At 45.4% G+C, this 20,000-nt stretch overlaps 1 protein-coding gene across 4 annotated transcripts in view; it reads right to left on the bottom strand.

Annotated features, from left to right (window-relative positions):
• The window catches only part of ryr3 (ryanodine receptor 3), a 111,287-nt gene that overhangs the window by 28,748 nt on the left and 62,539 nt on the right, over nt 1-20,000 (bottom strand). For all 4 annotated transcript variants that reach the window (XM_048250173.1, XM_048250175.1, XM_048250174.1 and 1 more), the window contains 23 exons: nt 19,423-19,531; nt 18,432-18,552; nt 17,941-18,110; nt 16,153-16,373; nt 15,605-15,695; nt 12,100-12,240; nt 11,285-11,448; nt 11,058-11,136; nt 10,739-10,828; nt 10,316-10,453; nt 10,113-10,175; nt 9,266-9,341; nt 8,994-9,117; nt 8,187-8,302; nt 7,642-7,709; nt 7,420-7,541; nt 7,083-7,132; nt 6,856-6,916; nt 6,181-6,416; nt 5,036-5,117; nt 4,547-4,677; nt 1,811-2,134; nt 411-651 (listed from right to left, as the gene is read on the bottom strand). In XM_048250173.1, coding sequence (XP_048106130.1) covers nt 411-651; nt 1,811-2,134; nt 4,547-4,677; nt 5,036-5,117; nt 6,181-6,416; nt 6,856-6,916; nt 7,083-7,132; nt 7,420-7,541; nt 7,642-7,709; nt 8,187-8,302; nt 8,994-9,117; nt 9,266-9,341; nt 10,113-10,175; nt 10,316-10,453; nt 10,739-10,828; nt 11,058-11,136; nt 11,285-11,448; nt 12,100-12,240; nt 15,605-15,695; nt 16,153-16,373; nt 17,941-18,110; nt 18,432-18,552; nt 19,423-19,531 — 3,018 coding nt within the window. The remainder of the gene's footprint in view (nt 1-410; nt 652-1,810; nt 2,135-4,546; nt 4,678-5,035; nt 5,118-6,180; nt 6,417-6,855; nt 6,917-7,082; nt 7,133-7,419; nt 7,542-7,641; nt 7,710-8,186; nt 8,303-8,993; nt 9,118-9,265; nt 9,342-10,112; nt 10,176-10,315; nt 10,454-10,738; nt 10,829-11,057; nt 11,137-11,284; nt 11,449-12,099; nt 12,241-15,604; nt 15,696-16,152; nt 16,374-17,940; nt 18,111-18,431; nt 18,553-19,422; nt 19,532-20,000) is intronic.

Genomic DNA, 20,000 nt, shown 5'->3' with positions numbered 1-20,000 from the left:
ACCTAGTGTACAGGTGTGACCCTACCTGAAGTTGTCCACGTATCGGATGAGCATGGTGTAGAAGGTGTACAGGTGTGACCTAATGTACAGGTGTGACCCTACCTGAAGTTGTCCACGTATCGGATGAGCATGGGGTAGAAGGTGTACAGGTGTGACCCTACCTGAAGTTGTCCATGTATCAGATGAGCATGGGGTAGTAGGTGTACAGGTGTGACCCTACCTGAAGTTGTCCATGCATCGGATGAGCATGGGGTAGTAGGTGTACAGGTGTGACCCTACCTGAAGTTGTCCATGCATCGGATGAGCATAGGGTAGAAGGTGTACAGGTGTGACCCACAGGTGTGACCCTACCTGAAGTTGTCTACATATCGGATGAGCATGGTGTAGAAGGTGTACAGGTGTGACCCTACCTGAAGTTGTCCACGTATCGGATGAGCATGGGGTAGAAGGCGTACAGGTCCCTGCAGAGGACGGCAAACTCGTCCAGGATCTGCAGCTCCATCTCCTGTGTGTCGCTCTTGGTCTCGGCCTTCAGTGCCTCCTCCTCCGAGACCACCTTCACTGTCTTCTTCTTCATCTTTTCCAGAGTGGGCAGGAAGTGACTCTTCAGGAGGTCTGGCCCTGCCATGCTGATGACCGGCTGGGTGAAAACTAGAGGGATGATGAACAAGCAACTTAGCTCATTTGGGATACGTATCGGCACTAAGTAAGTTGGTGAGTTCCAGAAGAAAGATACATCAGATATATCTTTCTCATGCTCTGCAACTAACTCAGGTAACAACAGAGCCCTTTAAAGCGGTACAAAGTAGAGTGAGTCCACGTTTTGTTTCTGTCAAGAATCTTTGTGACAGTGACATGGTTGAAATTATCATTCAAACTGAATTGAATTTAGCTGCATTTGCATATAAATGTGTAAATATTCAGCATTCCAATGATCTATTGACATCTATCATATGCATGGACTTATTGGATCTATTCCAAGTAAATGCAACTGTGTTGTGTTTGACGGATCGCACCACTGAACCCTTCACCTGCCCGGGCTCAAACCCGCAACTCACAACGCCATTGGATTGGGAGGCGGATGTGCTAGCAAGGGAGCTAACACCCATGTGTGCTAGCATCTGTTACTGGCTGTAAAGGCCATGGGAGGGAGAGAGGATGTGCTAGCATCTGTTAGGGGCAGCTGTGGTTAGGGCTTCTGGCTTGTAACCGAAGGGTTGCCGGTTCAATCCCCGACCAGTAGGAAAAATGTGGGTGGGGGGGGGGACACTGCTCTCCCATGCCCACATCCACGGCTGAAGTGCCCTTGAGCAAGGCACCTAACCCATCACTGCTCCCGAGTGCCGCTGTAGCAGGCAGCTCGCTACTCCGGCTTAGCGTGTGCTTCACCTCATTCTGTGTTCACTGTGTGCTGTTTGTGTTTCACTAATTCACGGATTGGGATAAATGCAGAGAAAAGATCAAAAGAGTATACTTACAGTATATATACTACTGTCTGTATACTACTGTCTGTATAGGCCATGGGAGGGAGAGAGGATGTGGTAGCAAGGGAGATAACACCCATGGGTGCTAACATCTCTTACTTGCTCGTCTGTAAAGGCCATGGGTGAGAGAGAGAATTTTGCTTAATGTACATACTACACAGTTATCGTACCAGCTGGCTAGCGTGGAATAAACATGCTAGAGATGTGAAATCATCACATGCAGGGATTCTCTGTTTGCATTATTGCTTCGCTGTTTCAACAGGCGAAAGATGAGTTGTGAATGATCCAGCTGCCTGTGAAACGTTGAGAATTGGTGGCAGCCTCACCTGCCAGTCTCTTCATCCAGGGCGCGTCCTCGATGCCCAGGTTGTTGTTGAGGATGCGGAGGATGTTGCCCAGCATGGAGCTGATGTGCTCGGACGAGACGCTGGTGCAGCGGCCGCTGCTGCTGCCGCCGCTGTTATCATCCGGGCCCTTGTCCCACCAGGTGGACAGGTAGGTGCACAGCATGGGCAGGATGACCTCGATCACCTGCGGCATTTCAGAGTAGCGGGCGCCCGACTCCGACAGGTCACTGATGTCCTTCAGCAGGCCGTCCAGCTCCGGCACATCAGGACACATCTCCGTCACGCTATCAGGCATGCTCAGGACTGGGAAAGAGAGTGGCAGGGATGCGAGAAGCCACTAGACATGAAACTCCCCTTGTAGTCACCCCTTACCAAAACACCAAAGTCATTTCTAAGTCCTCGTTTTTTTTTCAGTAAAAGTCTGTAAGTGCTCATTTTGTTAGGGTAGAGTCTGGAAGCACTTACCATGACATGACAAGCTCCATTTTATATTTGCTTATTTCTGCATAAGTGAGTTAATAAGTAGAAACTACAGGCAATCTTCATTTATATAGCTTAACACATTTGAACACAACAGAGGTTGACCCAGAATGCTTTAACACTAAATCCATAAATCATTATTTACTATGGATTGTTCTAAGCTGGAATCAAAAGGAGAAAGGCTCTTCTACACTGGCCATGACAATAACAGTAAAAACTATACTTTCCAGTGTCACTATAGTTACAGTAATAAGAATGGCCAAGTCCACACTGCACTGCATACTATAACAACAATGACATGAATAAAGATATAATTGGGGATCACTTTCAGAGTGAATCTGATAATGATAGAAACCTGACAGCCAATCAGAATCCATCGAATTTTAGAAAACATTCCTATAGACCCTTTCAAGAGAGTTCCATTATCAGCATCATAGTTGGCCCCACAAGACTTCCTTTTTAACATTCCATATGTTATCTTAATGCAGAGGAAGTAGATTGGGGCCCAAATAGAACGTTCAAGCATTGTTTTTGTTTACCTTGTTGAAAGGGTCCATAGTTATAGCAACACTTGCTCTCTATTAAGGTTTTGCACCTACGTCATAATGTCATGTGACCGTTTGTTTACAACTAGAGTGGTAGGCAAGAATGGTAGGCAAGGCACTGCAGAGAGTGGTAGGCAAGCCTACAACAGTCGGGTTGCATAGGCTACACATAGTTACAAATAGCTTCAAAATTGAAATTTTAATATCAAATATTGACCGGGATGCCGACCACTTGTGTAGGCCCTAACAGTTGGTTTTACAATAAGAAGTAAAAAGGCTTAATTTAATCGACCGTTTAGCCTACCTATCCCTCGTGGTTGTGGAGGATGATCGTTAGCAGCTGTGAAGTCTTTTATTCTCAAGATAGCCTAATGGTGTAGCCTACTGTCTACGAAGACGTAGGCTAAAATACAACTATCTACAGTCATCCAAAAATGAATTGCCAGAGACAGGCTATGAAGGGAAAAAGTGCAGCATTTTAACATGGCAAGATTATTTTTAACGGAACAGTTTGTTCTAATTTGTCTCGTGAAATTCGTGCTTATGGACATCAATCACCTATCTTCTGTCCTTCTATTTCAAGTTATCATGTGTGTCATTTGATTATATAATCACAACAAATACTAATAAATGAAAACAGAATAGGCTTTTGTGCTATAGGCTAACGTTACAGGTCACTTAGGCTAACTCCCTTATGTCAAACTAAACTGATTTGATCCTAATAGTTTAGCGATCACACACAACAACTTAACACAGCAACCTCAAACACCACTGTTGAACCTAGGCTACTGCTTCAGTCATGTAAGAAATAAGCAGTTTATGAATTATCTTTACCCGTTTAATCAAGTCCACATGACCAAAATAACAACATATTTAAAGGCTGAGCTAGCATAACAGCCTAATATAGGCGATGCTGCAATGGATAACTAATAAAAAGTTTCACACAATTAATGAACTTTATCACTCACATTCTGAGTTTTTCTGGGTGGTTATATATCCATGCAGATCGTCTTGGAATAAGCCATCGCTGTTATATGATATAATATGTTACAGGATTCATGACTAATGCCATTAATGTTATGATGCTGACTGACGCTGGCTATAACAGTAGCTTCTAGGCTACCGCTTTAAAGTCTGCTGAGTCTACTGCCTACCAAAACCTGTCGCTGTTCAGTTGAAGTTAAATGATCAAATATTGTTTGATTTTGTGTCAGCTTTCAGAAGGAAGACATGTTCCTTTCTGGTCAAATTTCACAGCTTCTAAGAAAGGCTATCGTCTTCGTGTAAACCGAAGTTTTGAACAGAGAAAAAAGTTAGGCTACCATTAGGCTACATGCAGGTTCTCGATACAGATCAATGCACCAAATCAGGGCGATTTTAGCGAAACAACGTTCCTGTGACAGGCTATCAAATATTGAACAATGGGATAACGTTTCATCATCACCTTTATTGATGCCTGAAATGTTGACATTGCTGAAATACAGAGATGTAGCCTACTGAGAGGCAGCTGCAGACAACGATGTTCAATGGGTTCAACTTGTCCCTTGCCTACCAGCTGGATGTAAACAAAGCTATAGAACCTAGAATACGTCACATGAAAAACGTTAATAGTAATAGTTCTTGGTGTGGATGGGTCTGGATGCTCTATGTCTCAGAGTGGTGCCAAGTGTTGACTGTCAGTCAGACTCACTTGCTTTCTCGCGTGGGGTCTTGGTGTTGAACACGGACAGGGGGTTATGCGTGTTCAGGTGAGGCTCAAGGAAGGCCACGGGCATGGCGGCCACCAAAGTGGACAAACACTCGCCCAGGACTGGCAGCTGCCTGGAGAGAACATGCCAGACACACAGTGGTCACCCTTCAGAGAACCCACCCACCCCCACCAAACCATAAACACAGAAAACAGTGCCACAGTCACCTTGAATTAAAATGAGAAAAATCAGGATCTAGGGTGTCGCTCACACACATAACTGGACCATTTGCCATGTAACCTTGAATTAAAGAGTCTTATTTAATATTGGATGCCATGAGGGAATGATGAACTCGTTTTTGCAGTTGTAATATCAGACAACTTTAACTACGGGAGTGAAGTGCTCTGAGGGATGCAGTTGCCTTGTGATTATAATTTTAGATTATAATTTTAGAACTCAAGTGGCAGCACTACGAGAGGGTGATGTAATACTTCTCAACAAATGAGTTCTTCCCGGTGCCCAGACAGTACAGACAGGTCAGGATCCGGTAACAGGACAGCTGCACGTCATCCACTGAAAAAGTAAGAACAAGTCAGTGAACACAGTCTACAAAATTAGAGATGCATGGATACTAGACTTTGCGTTTCAATTGACAGATTCGACACTGACAGATTTCAACACTGGCAGATTTCAACACTGGCAGATTTCAACACTAACAGATTTCAACACTAACAGATTTCAACACTGATAAATTTCAACACTGGCAGAACACTACAGTAGGTTAGACCAATACTGGTTGGTGAGGCAGTGAGTGGGCAAGGGATACTGGGGATGCAGGATTTGTTTTGATATGTCCCTTTAACGAAAACCTTTACATCACTCAATAGTCACACTTAGAGCTATACTATTTGTTGAAACAGTTTTAGACAGAATAGTGAGGAAGAATTATTTGCAAACTAAAATATACTTCTTCAGGATGAAAAAAGTAAATAAAGAACTCAGGTACCCAGGAACACACAGGTACCCCGATGCCCATCCGAGATTCCTTTTAGCATTTTCCATGGAGACATTTCTCCTTTTGATACTGCATGATACTAGCCTAGAAATCTAGACGCCCCCTAGCGGCAGCAAATGTAATTTGCAGCCAGGATAGTCTAGCAACTCTCCGTTGGCTTGCGAGCTGGGAAAATGAAACTTCTATCAGGCCAATCACATTGTGTATAGAGTCCGCGACTGTGAATTTCCTGCTACTTGAAAACAAAGATGGATGCTGCTGCTGGCAAACAGCGATCTTTGAATCGCGACACAAGTTAAGCTTTTTTTAAATTGGCAAAAGTTTGATCAACTAACCAACTAGCTCTGCTGGTGGGAAAATGCATGGGACTCATGAGTTGTAGCGCTATCCTGTCCGTTTATCCCGCACTGAGCACTGCCAATGGTAAGTTCCCAGACCCTACATCTTGATGTGGGTCTGGCTCGTCAGGCTAGCATGATACTTCACTTCAGATGAACTACTATACTATTCTATTATTGGTGCAGAACAAAAACAAGACTGCATTGGCACATACAACACTGGTCTGAGTGAATTCCAGTGTTGTGAGGCTAATTAGAAAGGCCATGGTGGTACATAACGCACATAGCAGATCGGGCCCAAAGTGGTGCTGGGAAACGTGCTGGAAGAGTGCGGTGAGAATGGGCAGCAGGGCCGTGGTGGCGTAGTTGATGATTTGGGACACGCCCTTTATCTGGCTGCGCTGGGTCAGCTTGCCCAGCTTCAGGTTCTCCAGGGTCTTCTCCAGGTCCTCCGCCGCATTCTCGAAGAACGTCCGCACGCCAGCCTTCACCAGCTCCGAGCCCGACTTCATCACTGTTCTGCAGGAGAGGAGGACAGAGGGTGCTATGAGTCTCATCGGCAGCCGTAGACAATCACAGAGTCGTCGACAATTTAGACAAGAAAGAACATCAGCTGACATGAAAAAACATCTCACACTAAAACTTTGTTTTCTAACATGGTAAAATGCGTTTAACATGAAATTAAATGCATTTAAAGCACATGTCAATTCCCTAATAATACCCTGGTGATAGGATACACACAAGTTGTGCCAGGATACAGATATACAGCTAAACCTGTACTTCCAATAGTGTCAATACAAATCCATTAGAGAGACACCACAGTAATAAAATTACAGGGATCATGTGAGGGGAAAAAAGTACGACTTCAGGTTAAGCCTTACTCCACCAGGGTAACGACAGGCCATGGTTCATTCCCTAATTGCACGGTTTCATGGCAGATTTGACAGTGAAATCGAACCTGAAGTCCAGAGATTGGGCCAAGATGTGTAGACAGCTCACCATGGTGGGAGAATCCGCACCTGACCAGAGTCATGAGAGAGAGAGAGAGAGAGAGAGAGAGAGAGAGATAGAGAGAGAGACTGACGTCAGCTAATGCTGAGCGAGTGCCATCTAGCGAGTCCAAGCAGAGATGGGATTAAAGATGAACTGTCAGATAGAAAGAAAGCAGACAGGCTATTATCTTACCAAAGAGAGAAATCCTATGTCTGACAAGAGCTGCCAGCTTACAGAACAGACTGTGGGGGGGGAGGAAAAAGAGATAGTGAGCAAGACAAGCGCAAGAGTTTGTAGGATGCATTGATTGGGGCGGGGTTTGTGTGTGTGTGTGTGTGTGGGGGTACAATGAAATCACAGAGAGATGATCAAAGCAAAGAAAAACGTCCATGTTGAAGACACTCGCTGTTTCTCGTCTCTGGGCAATCTTGTTTCATTGTGAGGACATTCAGGTAAGGTAATGCAGTGTAAGGTAGCGTTGAAGGGAAATTAAAGTGTTGCCGTGGATTGCTTGGGGCTTGGTGCCTACCTGGCAATCCTCTCCTTCTCTTTGTTGGTGGCGTAGCCACTGCTACTGAGGTTCTTGCTGGCAGTGGACAGAAAGTAGAGGCAGTGGTTCTTTAAGTACTGGTCTATCAGGGGCAGCAGAATCTGAAATGTGGGGACAGGGACGGAATAATGTATCCATGCAACAGAATACAAACTTTAGGAATGAATCCATGTGTATTTTCATTGTGGGTGGTTAATATACCTTGGCAAAGAACTTAATCTCTTGCTCGTGAGGGGATTTGTCGGTTTTGCCACTGGAAGCCATGGCCTCTGAAGGAACACAAAGTAGACATCATGTTGCGGCACCAAATCATACAATACTAAGTATAAGTATATAAGTATATATACTCTTTAGATCCCGTGAGGGAAATTTGGTCTCTGCATTTATCCCAATCCGTGAATTAGTGAAACACACTCAGCACACAGTGAACACACAGTGAGGTGAAGCACACACTAATCCCAACGCAGTGAGCTGCCTGCTACAGCGGTGCTCGGAGAGCAGTGAGGGGTTAGGTGCCTTGCTCAAGGGCACTTCAGCCGTTCCTACTGGTTGGGGTTCAAAACGGCAATCCTCCGGTTACAAGTCCGAAGCACTAACCAGTAGGCCATGGCTGCCCCTACTGCATGAAACGACGAGGTCGTCAAGGTATAGAACTGTCATTTCAAACAGCTTTTCATTTTCTGATGAACTGATTTGAAGTAGAGTCGAGCCCACATCCCCAGGCTGCTCTGCGGCTTTACACTCACCCAGGTGGGCGATGAACTCCTGGGCCGAGTCCACATAGCTCAGCAGCCTCTTGAGGAACTTGGAGGCCAACCTCTTCTCCATATTAGCTGAGTCTTGCTCCATACTCTGATGGTCCCTGTTAGGAGTTAAGTATAAGTATTAAGTATAAGTATATATACTCTTTTGATCCCGTGAGGGAAATTTGGTCTCTGCATTTATCCCAATTCGTGAATTAGTAAAACACACTCAGCGATCACACAGTGAGGTGAAGCACACACTAATCCCGGTGCAGTGAGCTGCCTGCAACAACAGCGGCGCTCGGGGAGCAGTGAGGGGTTAGGTGCCTTGCTCAAGGGCACTTCAGCCATTCCTACTGGTCGGGATTCGAACCTGCAACCCTCCGGTTACAAGTCTGAAGTAGGCCACATCTGCTCCCAGAATTAAATTTATTATGAAATAATAATACAAGCTTTATATATCAGCTGTAGTTTGTTGTGTGAGCGTATTTCAAATTGTTCCCATGTTCTGATATATTTCCTACAACTGGCTTTCTTAAGTGGCTAATACATTGTACTGAAAAGTCTGAACTGACGGCAATTAACTGAAAGGCAAGAGGTCCAGAAAACTACAAGATTTCTTTCCTTTCCAGGACAAAATGCTAAAACCATTTTCCCTGACAAAAAATCTGTAAGTGCAGTGTAAGGAAGGGGAGACTTTATGAAATTGGCTCACCCTACTCCAGCACTGCCCAGTGTACTGTTCACTTACACCCAGAAGACTAAGTGAGTGCAGCACGGCGGTAGCCACATTCTCTGTCTCCTTCTCACCTGCTTATAGCGTAGCCGTTGACCTGCAGGAATTTAAAGAGCTCCTGGGCCTTCTCGCGGTCGCGGTACTTCTCCTTGGCCGTCAGTGTGTCATAGGGCACCAGCAGGGGGTGAGTGCCCCCTCCTGCAAACGGAAAAAAAAAATTGTCCGCGGTCAGCTTAGTCAGTTAACACCTCCAGTTAGGATTATGCCTGGGGACCGCAAGTGGCAAGAAGTGAACCGCGTCAAACTCCGAGCTAATAATAGCAGTTACAGGAGGAGTATAGCCTACCTTTGCTCGTGAGCTCAGCCTTCTTCTTCTTGGACCAGATGTTGTGGTAGTTTTCGGCTACGATCTCCACCATGCCCTGTGTTGGTGTTGAGCAGATTTAGTTAGTTCCTATTCAGGCCTTTGCGTTCACTAGAGGAGTTGGAACCATTTCAATTATGCTGGTGTTTCAAAACGTGTATTAAAGCCCTAGAATTATATTTGTGGGAAACCGGTGTCAGGAAAAAGGCCACGTAAAAGGTTACACCAGATGTTGGAGTAATTTACATCCACAATCTCCCCACCCTGGATGAGGATGTTAGAAATATTTAGAAATTTAAGTCTGATCACTGTAGCTACTAACTAGTTCATGACTTAATTAACTACTTTTCATACTACTGTGTTTTTATAATTTATAAAGCGCATTCTATAAAGCACATTTAAGCACAGCTTTCACTGACCTAAGCGCTACAAGCAGATTATAACATATATATAAGCACGTGTTGAGGGTTAGCATCACTTTATGTCTGGACCAGGGATGTAGTGGTAAAATAAGAGGTGGGTAAACTACGAATTCTATAATCTCGGTGAGATGAACTGCGCCATGCGGTATCAGATTTTTACGGTTAGGCATTCAGAACATGTTTGATGATGGTGGAGGTTATTGTCCAATGTTTATAGCAATACCAGTGGTATTAAATGGTTCCTAGAGTGTTGTACATATTGTGAATGTGGATAATACAGCGTGATTTTTGAATGTTAAAAGCTGCAATTGGTGAATAAACTCTTTTGAGAGTTTAACAAGAGGTGGATAAACTGTGTTTACTCGTGTTTAGCCTCCACTACATCCCTGATCTGGACCATCACATACCTGCAACTCTCTGGACAAAATCACATTGTCCAGATCCAGTGGTGTGGGTGTATATGCTCCGCTCTGTAAAAACAAAAACCCATCAGTCTGAAGACAGCGAGGGGGTTTGGCCGCTCTGTGGCCCTGTGGCTGTGTTATGTAGTGGTGAGACCGGGTGAAAATAAGCTTGCTGAAGGCAAAGTAATCACGCTCGCTCGGGCTACCTCGGAGATCTTGCGCTGTTTCTCGCTCTCTCGCTGCTGGAACATGGCCTCGCCCTCTTTGGTCCGCTCGATAGTCCAGCCCATAGCTAACATGCTTTTCAGGGACTCCTTCACTGGGTAGCGATAAGTCTCCCTTTCCTAGACGCACACACGCGCACGCACGCACACAGACACACACACACACACAGACACACACACACAGACAGACACACACACACACACACACACACACACACACACACACACACACACACACAGGCAACAATCCAGCAGGGTTTTTAAATATGAAATAGAATAGGAAATACAATGACAGATGACAGAACAATGATTATGTTAATTTCAATGTGAGCCACACAACTTAATTGTAAAGACTCAGCCTGCTCGTGTCACCGCAGTTCCCTCGGCGGAGAGCGCGCACGGTACCTTTTCGCTCAGTGATTTATATGGCTGGAGTAATGGATGAGTTTTGGCCTCGTTGTCCACTTTCTCGCCGCGATTCCAGCCCTGTGCCAACTGCAAAAAGAATGGCAGTGAGAGTCTGTTAAAGAGAGATAGCCCTGTCCCACATGGCATCCATCTCTGTCACTGAGCTTTTAAATGAGATTTGGAAATTGTTTTGAAGGGAATGCATTTGCTGTGTGCCCCCAACACACACACACACACACACACACACACACTCCGCCCTCCCCACAAATTGCCAGCTTGCTTGCTCGCTGCTCGCTCCCTTGCTGTGCTCACCCACCTTCTCTGAAGACCATTTCTCGTGGGAATGCTCAGCATACTTGTTGGCAATGTATTCCAGCTTTTCAGGGAGGGAAATGCTGAAAGGATCAAAAACATCAGGGTGTCCGTGATGTTCTCACATAAAATACATTAGTGGCTCGTGGAGATTGAAACGCTGCAATGTGAAAATGGATGCGGTGTGCTATGGTGAGGGGTGAGCACGGTTCCGTGCATGCTTGCACTCACTTGGCAGTGCTAATGGGCTTGGGGTCGAAGTTGCCCTGGGCGTCCACGGAAGTCTGCTTCTCCAAGACGGACACGGGGCTGGCATCCACGAAATCGGGCGGCAGCGCCCCAGAGATGGCACACAGGCACTGCATGGCCAGCTTGAAGAGGTCGGAGTCATATTTCTGCAGGTACAGATACAAACACGCTTAGACACATGAGCACACAGGTACACAAATGCGCACACACACAAAGACACACACACACACAGACACACACACACACACACTCTCTCTCTCTGATAGAGTAGAGCAGAGAAACTAGAGGGACTGTGTAGTTACCTGAGGACACCTCTCTCATCCTTTTGATTTCACTTCAAAAGAAGCTGAAGATCTGAGTTTAAGAACTCAGCCTATGAATAATTTGGTGTACTCTTTCTCCTTTTAGCAGCAGACGCACAATCTCGGTCTTATTATAGTTCCAAACCCTCTATGCGCAGCCTTGCTTTTTTTAGTCTCATGAATAAAAATGTGCCGTGTAGAATAAATATTGAAGTGGTACAAACTGTGTTCTAGATATAACACTGCTAATTACTGGAGAGAGGCAAAGCCATTTTTGTTTTTTATTAATAATAATACAGAAGCACAATTTGGAAGCAATACAACAGAGCAATGAAAAGAAATACAAGACTACAACAAAGACTGAAACACCCAGGGTCCTCACATGGGTGTGTGTGTGTGTGTGTGTGTGTGTGTGTGCTCGTATGTGTGTGCGTGCGCTCGTGCGCGTGTGTGTGCATGTGTGTATGTGTATGTGTGTGTGTGTGTGTAACATACTTTCTGGGAGAGGGCATCAAACAGTCCCCAGAAGAGCTTCTTGGTGAGCAGCAGCTCCTCCTCAGACGCGATGCCGTAGCTGCCCAGGCCCGTAGGCAGACAGTAGTACTTCCAGTTCTGCTCATAGTGGTTGGTCAGCAGCTGCAAAGACAAGAGACAACCAGAAATATTTTATTTCATTTTTCCAAAAAGGCACAAAGGTACAGTGTTTCACATGGTTCATGGTATCAGGGTGGCAATTTCCTTCTTTTTTTTTTAATTATTACTTTTTAAACACTTTTAAATTATTGCCATTTTATGTTTTTATGTACTATCACCTTGTGTGTTTTATGTTTTCTTCTTAATATTATTATTTTATTATTATTCTTTACTTTTTAAACTATTCTTTGACTATTTCCCTTCTATGCTTTTATCAACTATTCCTGTTTGCTTTTGTTTATGTAAAGCACACTGAATGGCCTCTGTGTATGAAATGCGCTATATAAATAAAGTTGACTTGACTTGACTTCATCCCTCGTTCCTGACATCCAATGCTGATGACTACGTTGAGACACTTCGGAAAATCAAATTTCCAACTGTGACAACACGTGCTGGATTCCAGTTGTACTCGGAATTCCCATGTTTGAAGTTGTGAGTTTTAACTGTCATGCCCCCTTGTGTCTGAATTAGGTCTGAAGTGATTAGAGAGAGGTTTATATTCACCTTATTCAGCCCCGCCCATTTTTTTAAATTCCACGTTGTCTTTAAACTTCCGGTCGGCTAGCTACGTCTAGTTAGCTTCATTGGGATAACACGGCAGAAGAGGATAGAGAGGCTAACTTACAGAACAGCCGCTCCAAAGTCAGTTTTTTCCTAACTTCAGATAGGAAAGCTGTATAACAGAAATGTCTTAAGTCACCAAATCACCAAATATGACTGGCATCACCAAATATGATGCCAGTCATCTCGATAGAGCTCTGCTATCTCAATGTATCGCAATGGATGTACTGCTCAATCGGAAGTTCGGAGACAATGTGGGCAAAGCTAGCGCCCCCATGTTTGCGCGCGGAATAAGGTGAATACACCACACAGGACGCATGCCTCTCACTGACTGTCACACTGGCTACAGTTCACAACGTGAGTACTTGGGGCAGCCGTGGCCCACTGGTTAGCAGTCTGGACTTGTAACCGGAGGGTTGCCGGTTCGAGCCCCGACCAGTGGGCCGCGGCTGAAGTGCCTTTGAGCCTCACTGCTCCCCAAGTGCCGCCGTTGAAGCAGGCAGCTCACTGCGCCGCGATTAGTGTGTGCTTCACCTTACTGTGTGCCGAGTGTGTTTCACTAATTCACCGATTGGGTTAAATGCAGAGACCAAATTTCCCTCACGGGATCAAAAAAGTATATATACTTATACTTATACTGTCATGGATCATGGATGTTTCATGGATCAAATAAGCCTCAAGCATTAAGATGGATGTACTGGGGTGCTGTGTGGACTGATGCTTTGTGTTTGTGATGGGAATGTTGTCCAAGTCACTCTTTTTTAGCCCATTTTCTCCTGGGATAATAGTGTGACATGACTGGTGCCTACACTGAATGTTTAATGGTCAAGTGCCGTGTGTTAACCCTGTCTGTATTGTCATGCCAATGAAAACCTGACATGTTTTATTCATTGAAAAAACAGCTACGGAGATAATACATGACCTATAGAAAGACATTGTTCCTCCGCGCTTTTGTGGTAAACAATCAGGTGCATCAATGGAAGAGGACTAATTGTAGAGAGAGAGAGAGATAGCTCCTACTCCTAGACGTGGGTGCACGTCGAAACGTTAGTCCCTTGTATGTTGGCACCTTAAAAAAATAAAATCTAAGGATTTAACTTCTGTGCTGCTCCGGTGAACGACTGTACGTCTCTCTCTCTCTCTCTACAATAAATGATTTACAGTATCGGTACATTCACTCTTTCCAGGCATAATGACACCTCAAAGACAGAGAGGAGGCAGGTAGGCAGGCAGAGAGGCAGAGAGGGAGTGGTGTGAGGTGAGAGGCAGAGGAGGTGGGTGTGTTGGAGTGTGTGTGTGTGTGTGTGTGTGTGCATGTTATATGGTGTGTGTGTGGCAGGCAGAGAGGGAGTGGTGTGAGGTGAGAGGCAGAGGAGGTGTGTGTGTGTGTCTGTGTGTGTGCGAGAGGCAGAGGAGGTGTGTGTGTGTGTGTGTCTGTGTGTGTGTGAGAGGCAGGCAGAGAGGGAGTGGTGTGAGGTGAGAGGCAGAGGAGATGGGTGGTGGTCCTCATGGGAGACCAGGCTGGGTCACCTGACTTACAAAGACACTGTGTCAGCGGGGTTGATCAGAGGTGACATCCCCAGCACCTGCTGACAGCCTCATCTCCCCATATGAAACCCAGAAGTGTGTGTGTGTGTGTGTGTGTGTGTGTCTGTTTGTGTGTGTGTGTGTGTGTGTGTGTGTGTGTGTGTGTGTGTGTGTGTGTGTGTGTGTGTGTGTGTGTGTGTGTGTGCTGTTATATGGTGTGTGTGTGTGTGTCTTTGTTTTGTTATGTGCATAACCACCAGTGTTTTTTGTTTTGTTTTGAGCTCACAGACTGAGCAGACAGCCAGAGGAATGGAGGAGTAGTTCACTGAATGCAATTAAAAAAAATGTAATGATTTATAATCAAGGTAATGAAATGTAATGATTTATAATCAAGGTAATGAAATGTAATGATTTATAATCAAGGTAATGAAATGTAATGATTTATAATCAAGGTAGACAACTTTAACCAGCCAACACACATCTGATTTAAGACCTGCAACAAATCACTAAAAGCAGAGACTCGCGGACAGGTCTGTGATTGACAGCTCAGAGGCATGTAGAAAAGGAACAGGGCTTGTCGGATTAGATTGCTCCAGCTTTGCACGTCATAAAACATAATGCACAACATGTCCGCCAAATTAATTCATTGCGGTGAGTGCGGTATGAGTGACAGCGATGCAGTCAAAAGCTGGACTGAAAAAAAAAGAATTCTGGCTGGACGGAATGGACCAGAAAATGAATAGGGCCGTATGGGGCAGTATGGGGCAGTGTGGGGCAGTGTGGGGCAGTGTGGAGCAGTATGGGGCAGTGTGGGGCAGTGTGGGGAAGTATGGGGCAGTATGGGGCAGTGTGGGGCAGTGTGGGGCAGTGTGGGGCAGTATGGGGCAGTATGGGGCAGTGTGTGCATGTCTGTTAGAGAGAGAAAGATACAGAGAAATAGAGCAAGAGAGAGGGATATTGATGGAGTTGGAGGGAGAAATAGAGAGAAAGAGGGAAAGCGAGAGAGGGAAAGAGAGTGATAGAGAGAGAAAGAGAGAGAGAGAGAGAGAGAGAGAGAGAAAAGAGAGAGAGAGAGAGAGAGAGAGAGAGGCAGAGAGAGAAAGCGAGAGAGGGAAAGTAATTGATAGAGATATGAAGAGTGCTGCTCGTGTCTACGCTATGTGTGTGTGTGTGTGTGTGTGTGTGTGTGTGTCTTGTGGTGCCTGCAGACATGGCTCACCCTGATGGGCATCTTGCAGTACTCGGTGAGCAGGGGCACATCGAACACCAGACGCCTCAGTAGCTGCTGCAGCATAGAGGGACGCAGGTGTCTGCCACACAACACAAACAAAAACAAAAATAAACAACAAAACACAAACAAGTTAACAGCTGATATGCATACATACTGGTACAAAACAATGGTTCTCATCTAAACAAAACCATCATACATCATTGTGTGTGTGTGTGTGTGTGTGTGTGTGTGTGTGTGTGTGTGTGTGTGTGTGTGTGTGTGTGTGTGTGTGTGTGTGTGTGTGTGTGAGTGTCTAGTGTGTGTGTGTGTGTGTGTGAGTGTCTAGTGTGTGTGTGTGTGTAGTGTGTTGGTGTGTCTGTACACACGTAAACACATATTCTTCATATGGGAGTATGTGTACACACATACAGTATGACTGAGCGTGGAGGCAGGTCAGTATGGAGACAGGTCAGTATGGGGGTGTGTCAGTATGGAGACAGGTCAGTATGGAGGTGTGTCAGTATGGAGGCAGGTGAGTATGGTGGTGTGTCCCTTACGAGCAGATGGCCAGGAGGCACTCCTCGATGGCATCTCTCTGAGCCTTGGTGAGCGAGCGGCCCTTGGACAGGCGGTAGATGGTGTGTAGCGTGGAGTCGATAAGCATGGCGTAGTGCTCCGTGCTGGAGAACAGGTGGGCACAGCGGGTCAGCAGGGGCAGGACGGCCGAGCCGATGTACCTGTTCATCGCCAACGCCGTCTCGGTGGTGCTCAGCACCTCCTGACCAGGGCGAGACACATGCACGTGTGTCAGGGGTGGTCATTTCACTTCCTAAAATGTGAGCATCCGCCAGCCACTAAACGGTAGATCACTATTTTGCTTCTGACCACCACCAGTCACTTTTATATAGTCAGTCACACATACATACACATGCACACACACGCACACACACGCACACAAACACAAACAAGCACACACACACGCATTAACGTACATAGATAAGTACATACAGATACACATGCACACACACACACAGAAACAAAGATACAAACGCAGACACACACACACACACACACACACACACACACACACACACACAGAAACAAAGATACAAACGCAGACACACACACACACACACACACACACACACACACACACACACACACACACACACAGATGCAGATAAAAGCTCTTAAGCTAGCCCGCACTAAACCCTTACTGACAGATTAATTGCACAGATATTTACATTGTCAGTGAAAAACACCAGCGAGCATGGGAAAGAGTGATGAAACATATATTTATATACACACACACATACACACAGTACCGTGACAACAGCCATACCAATCACAGCTTTGAGGATACGCAAAGGGATTCAGTCGGAGTGCACTACAAGCATCTAATGGTGGTACATCTCTGACAGATGGACAGCAAAGGGCTATTAGTGGGCAGCGATGGGCTATTACATGACAGCCTGCGATATGGCACGACCCTAGCCCAGCTTTTCAGCACTGTTGTGCGGACGCGTGTGTGTTGACTACAACACAGCTCTTGCCAATTCCGTCTGTCACCACATCAACCGCAAGCCCAACTGGCAAGGGTTCACCCTAGAGGCCTAGAGAGTGAGCGAGGCCTTCGCTATAGACAGGAGCACGGAACACCACATCACCCACAGAGCTCTCTTCACAGTAAGACAAGACAAAACACCAACTTAAATGTCAGTCAATCCAAAACACTATGGGATAACAGTTGTTAGTCAAAACAAACACTGCATCTCTAAATAGATCTCTAATATAATATAATATAATATAATATAATATAATATAATATAATATATAATCTCTAACATCTCTAATACATCTCAACCTAAATAAATAAGACTACCAAGAGCTATCACAGTCAAGATTATTCTGTTTTTATTCTGTTCTACATTATCACAATTACTATAACACAGTTCATCTGCTATGGAAATGTCATTTCATTTTCAGTTCATTTCTCTCTGGAGGTGAGTGTGAATAACTTGGTAACTGAATAACGCTGTTTGAGCATCTGTGGATTTGTATTCGTTGATGTCTGTTTGTGATTGTGTGTGTGTGTGTGTGTGTGTGTGTGTGTGTGTGTGTGTGTGTGTGTGTGACTAGTTAGCTGTAGTGGATGTACAGTTCTGTAATGTAGTAGTAAGCTGTAGTGGGTACACTGTGATCAACCCCAAATGTTAATACGCTTGTTAATATGCTTGTTAAGTGGGTATACTGAGATGGTGATGCTTGTGGGTATACTGCGTAGTCTGGTGTATCACGTAGACTTCACCACTGTGTGTGTGTGTGTGTGTGGGGGGGGCACTCACTGTGTCCAGAGAGGCAGAGGCGCGCAGGTCCGGCAGGAAGCCCACCTCCAGCAGTTGGAGCAGGAAGGCCTGGTCTTCAATACCATACACGCGGTCCAAGAACAGCACCATTGGCGCCTTGTGCTCGGGGCAGAAGCTGGCCGACATGTCCGGCTCCGTCACCGAGCCGTCTGAGAGAGGGATGACAGAATGACAGAAGAAAAGAAACAGAAGGAGAGGAGGAGAGCATGTGAGCAAGAGAGAAGGAGAGAGGCAGGGAGAGGCAGAGGACAGGGGAGCAGACATAAGACCGAAAGCCAGAATTAGGGAAGCGTATGAGGCCTGTAAAGAATTGAAGAGATGAGGACCATAAAATAAGAATGCAGTCCTGATGGACACTGTGACATCAATGTAACCAGGAGTGACCTACACTACAGTGCCATTCCATTCCTTTGGGGGTTTACAACGCTCTTCCTTAGGGAGGTGGGCCACCCTTGGGGGGTGGGTCATACCTTTATTGACGATGGGCATCTTGAGTGGGATGCTGATGATGCCAACAAGGTCCTTGGTTGGCACCAGAGACTGCAGGATGGCACGGATACGCAGCGCTTCCCCTTTGCCCTTGCTGATGAGCTGAGAAACACAACTCAAATGTTACCATTTCACCAATTTGGCAACGTTCGTTTCTTTTTTACATTTATTCATATTGCCGATAAAACTTGTATCCACTTGTGTGCTTGTGTGATCATTGAACCTATGGTCCTTTACACTGTAATTGCCATTTGCCATTACCACTGTTAAAATATAAATTCATATAGTATAAGTACATATATTCTTTTGATCCCGTGAGGGAAATTTGGTCTCTGCATTTATCCCAATCCGTGAATTAGTGAAACACTCAGCACACAGTGAGGTGAAGCACACACTAATCCCGGCGCAGTGAGCTGCCTGCAGGAGAGCAGTGAGGGGTTAGGTGCCTTGCTCAAGGGCACTTCAGCCGTGCCTACTGGTCGGGGTTCGAACCGGCCATATAAAATGAATGTGTTTTATGGTGTCCAAGTAAAGGGCCTGGACAGCTCAGTTGATAGAGCATTAGACTTCATCAGAATTCAGGATGTCCCTGTTCAGGTGCTCTATTCTGCTTTGGGAAGTCGCTTTGGATAAAAGTGTCTGCTAAATGAGTACATGTGATGTAATGTATCTTTTTGAGTGGAGGTGCAAAATGCACACCAGAAAAGGAGGTGCTGGGCAACCAGTAAAACACTTGCAAAAAAAGGAGAGAAGTGTCGACATCTCCGACAATGTGGATAAAAGTGACAGCGTTTGGCCTGTCATTGACCTGAGGAAGGCCGACAGGCCGAAACGTTGTCACTTTAGTCACATTAAAGACTTATAAGTGTAACTCGGGAGTGTGCGGCACTTCTCTCCTTGCGTAATGTATCTTTTTACCACATGACAAAAATGGCCTAAATCAGAGTGTGTGTGTGTGTGTGGGACACCTACATGCATCTCAGGGGCACAGCGTCCCAGCAGGTCAATGAGTGCAGAGTAGAAGGACATGATGGCGTTGCCAATGTGTGTCACCTCCTCCTCCTCCTCACCCTCAATGGCCCTGAGAGAGAGAGGGAGAGAGAAAGAGAGAGAGAATTGATAGAGAGATAGAGAGGCAGAGAGAGAAAGAGAGAGAGAAAGAGAGAGATAGAGAGTGAGATAGAAAGAGAGAGATAGAGAGAAAGAGAGAGAGAGAGAGAAGGAGCGAGAGAGAGAGAGGAGATTCAGCTCACTTGGTAACATACCCTTGACACAAACCACAGATCGGTTTGGAGATTGAGGGTTTCGGATTCTGCTGGGGTTATCTAAATCTTGATATTTGTATTTGAGTGTAGGGGATTTGAATTGTAGACTAGACTGGACTTAAAGCGCAATCAAATGTTTCACTTCAGTTTGATGTGTCATGTTTTCTTGGATTCATTACCTCCATTGTCTCTAAAATAGAGACATCTCTACGGACATGTCATTGATCTGAGAGAGTGATCTTACTCTGGGAGAGTGATCTTACTCTAGAGAGTGATCTTACTCTA

This window comes from Alosa alosa, chromosome 8 (genome assembly GCF_017589495.1).
Source record: "Alosa alosa isolate M-15738 ecotype Scorff River chromosome 8, AALO_Geno_1.1, whole genome shotgun sequence".
Classification (NCBI taxonomy): domain Eukaryota; kingdom Metazoa; phylum Chordata; class Actinopteri; order Clupeiformes; family Clupeidae; genus Alosa; species Alosa alosa.
Note: the sequence above shows the minus strand (reverse complement) of the source record. Positions and strands in the feature narration are given on the sequence as shown.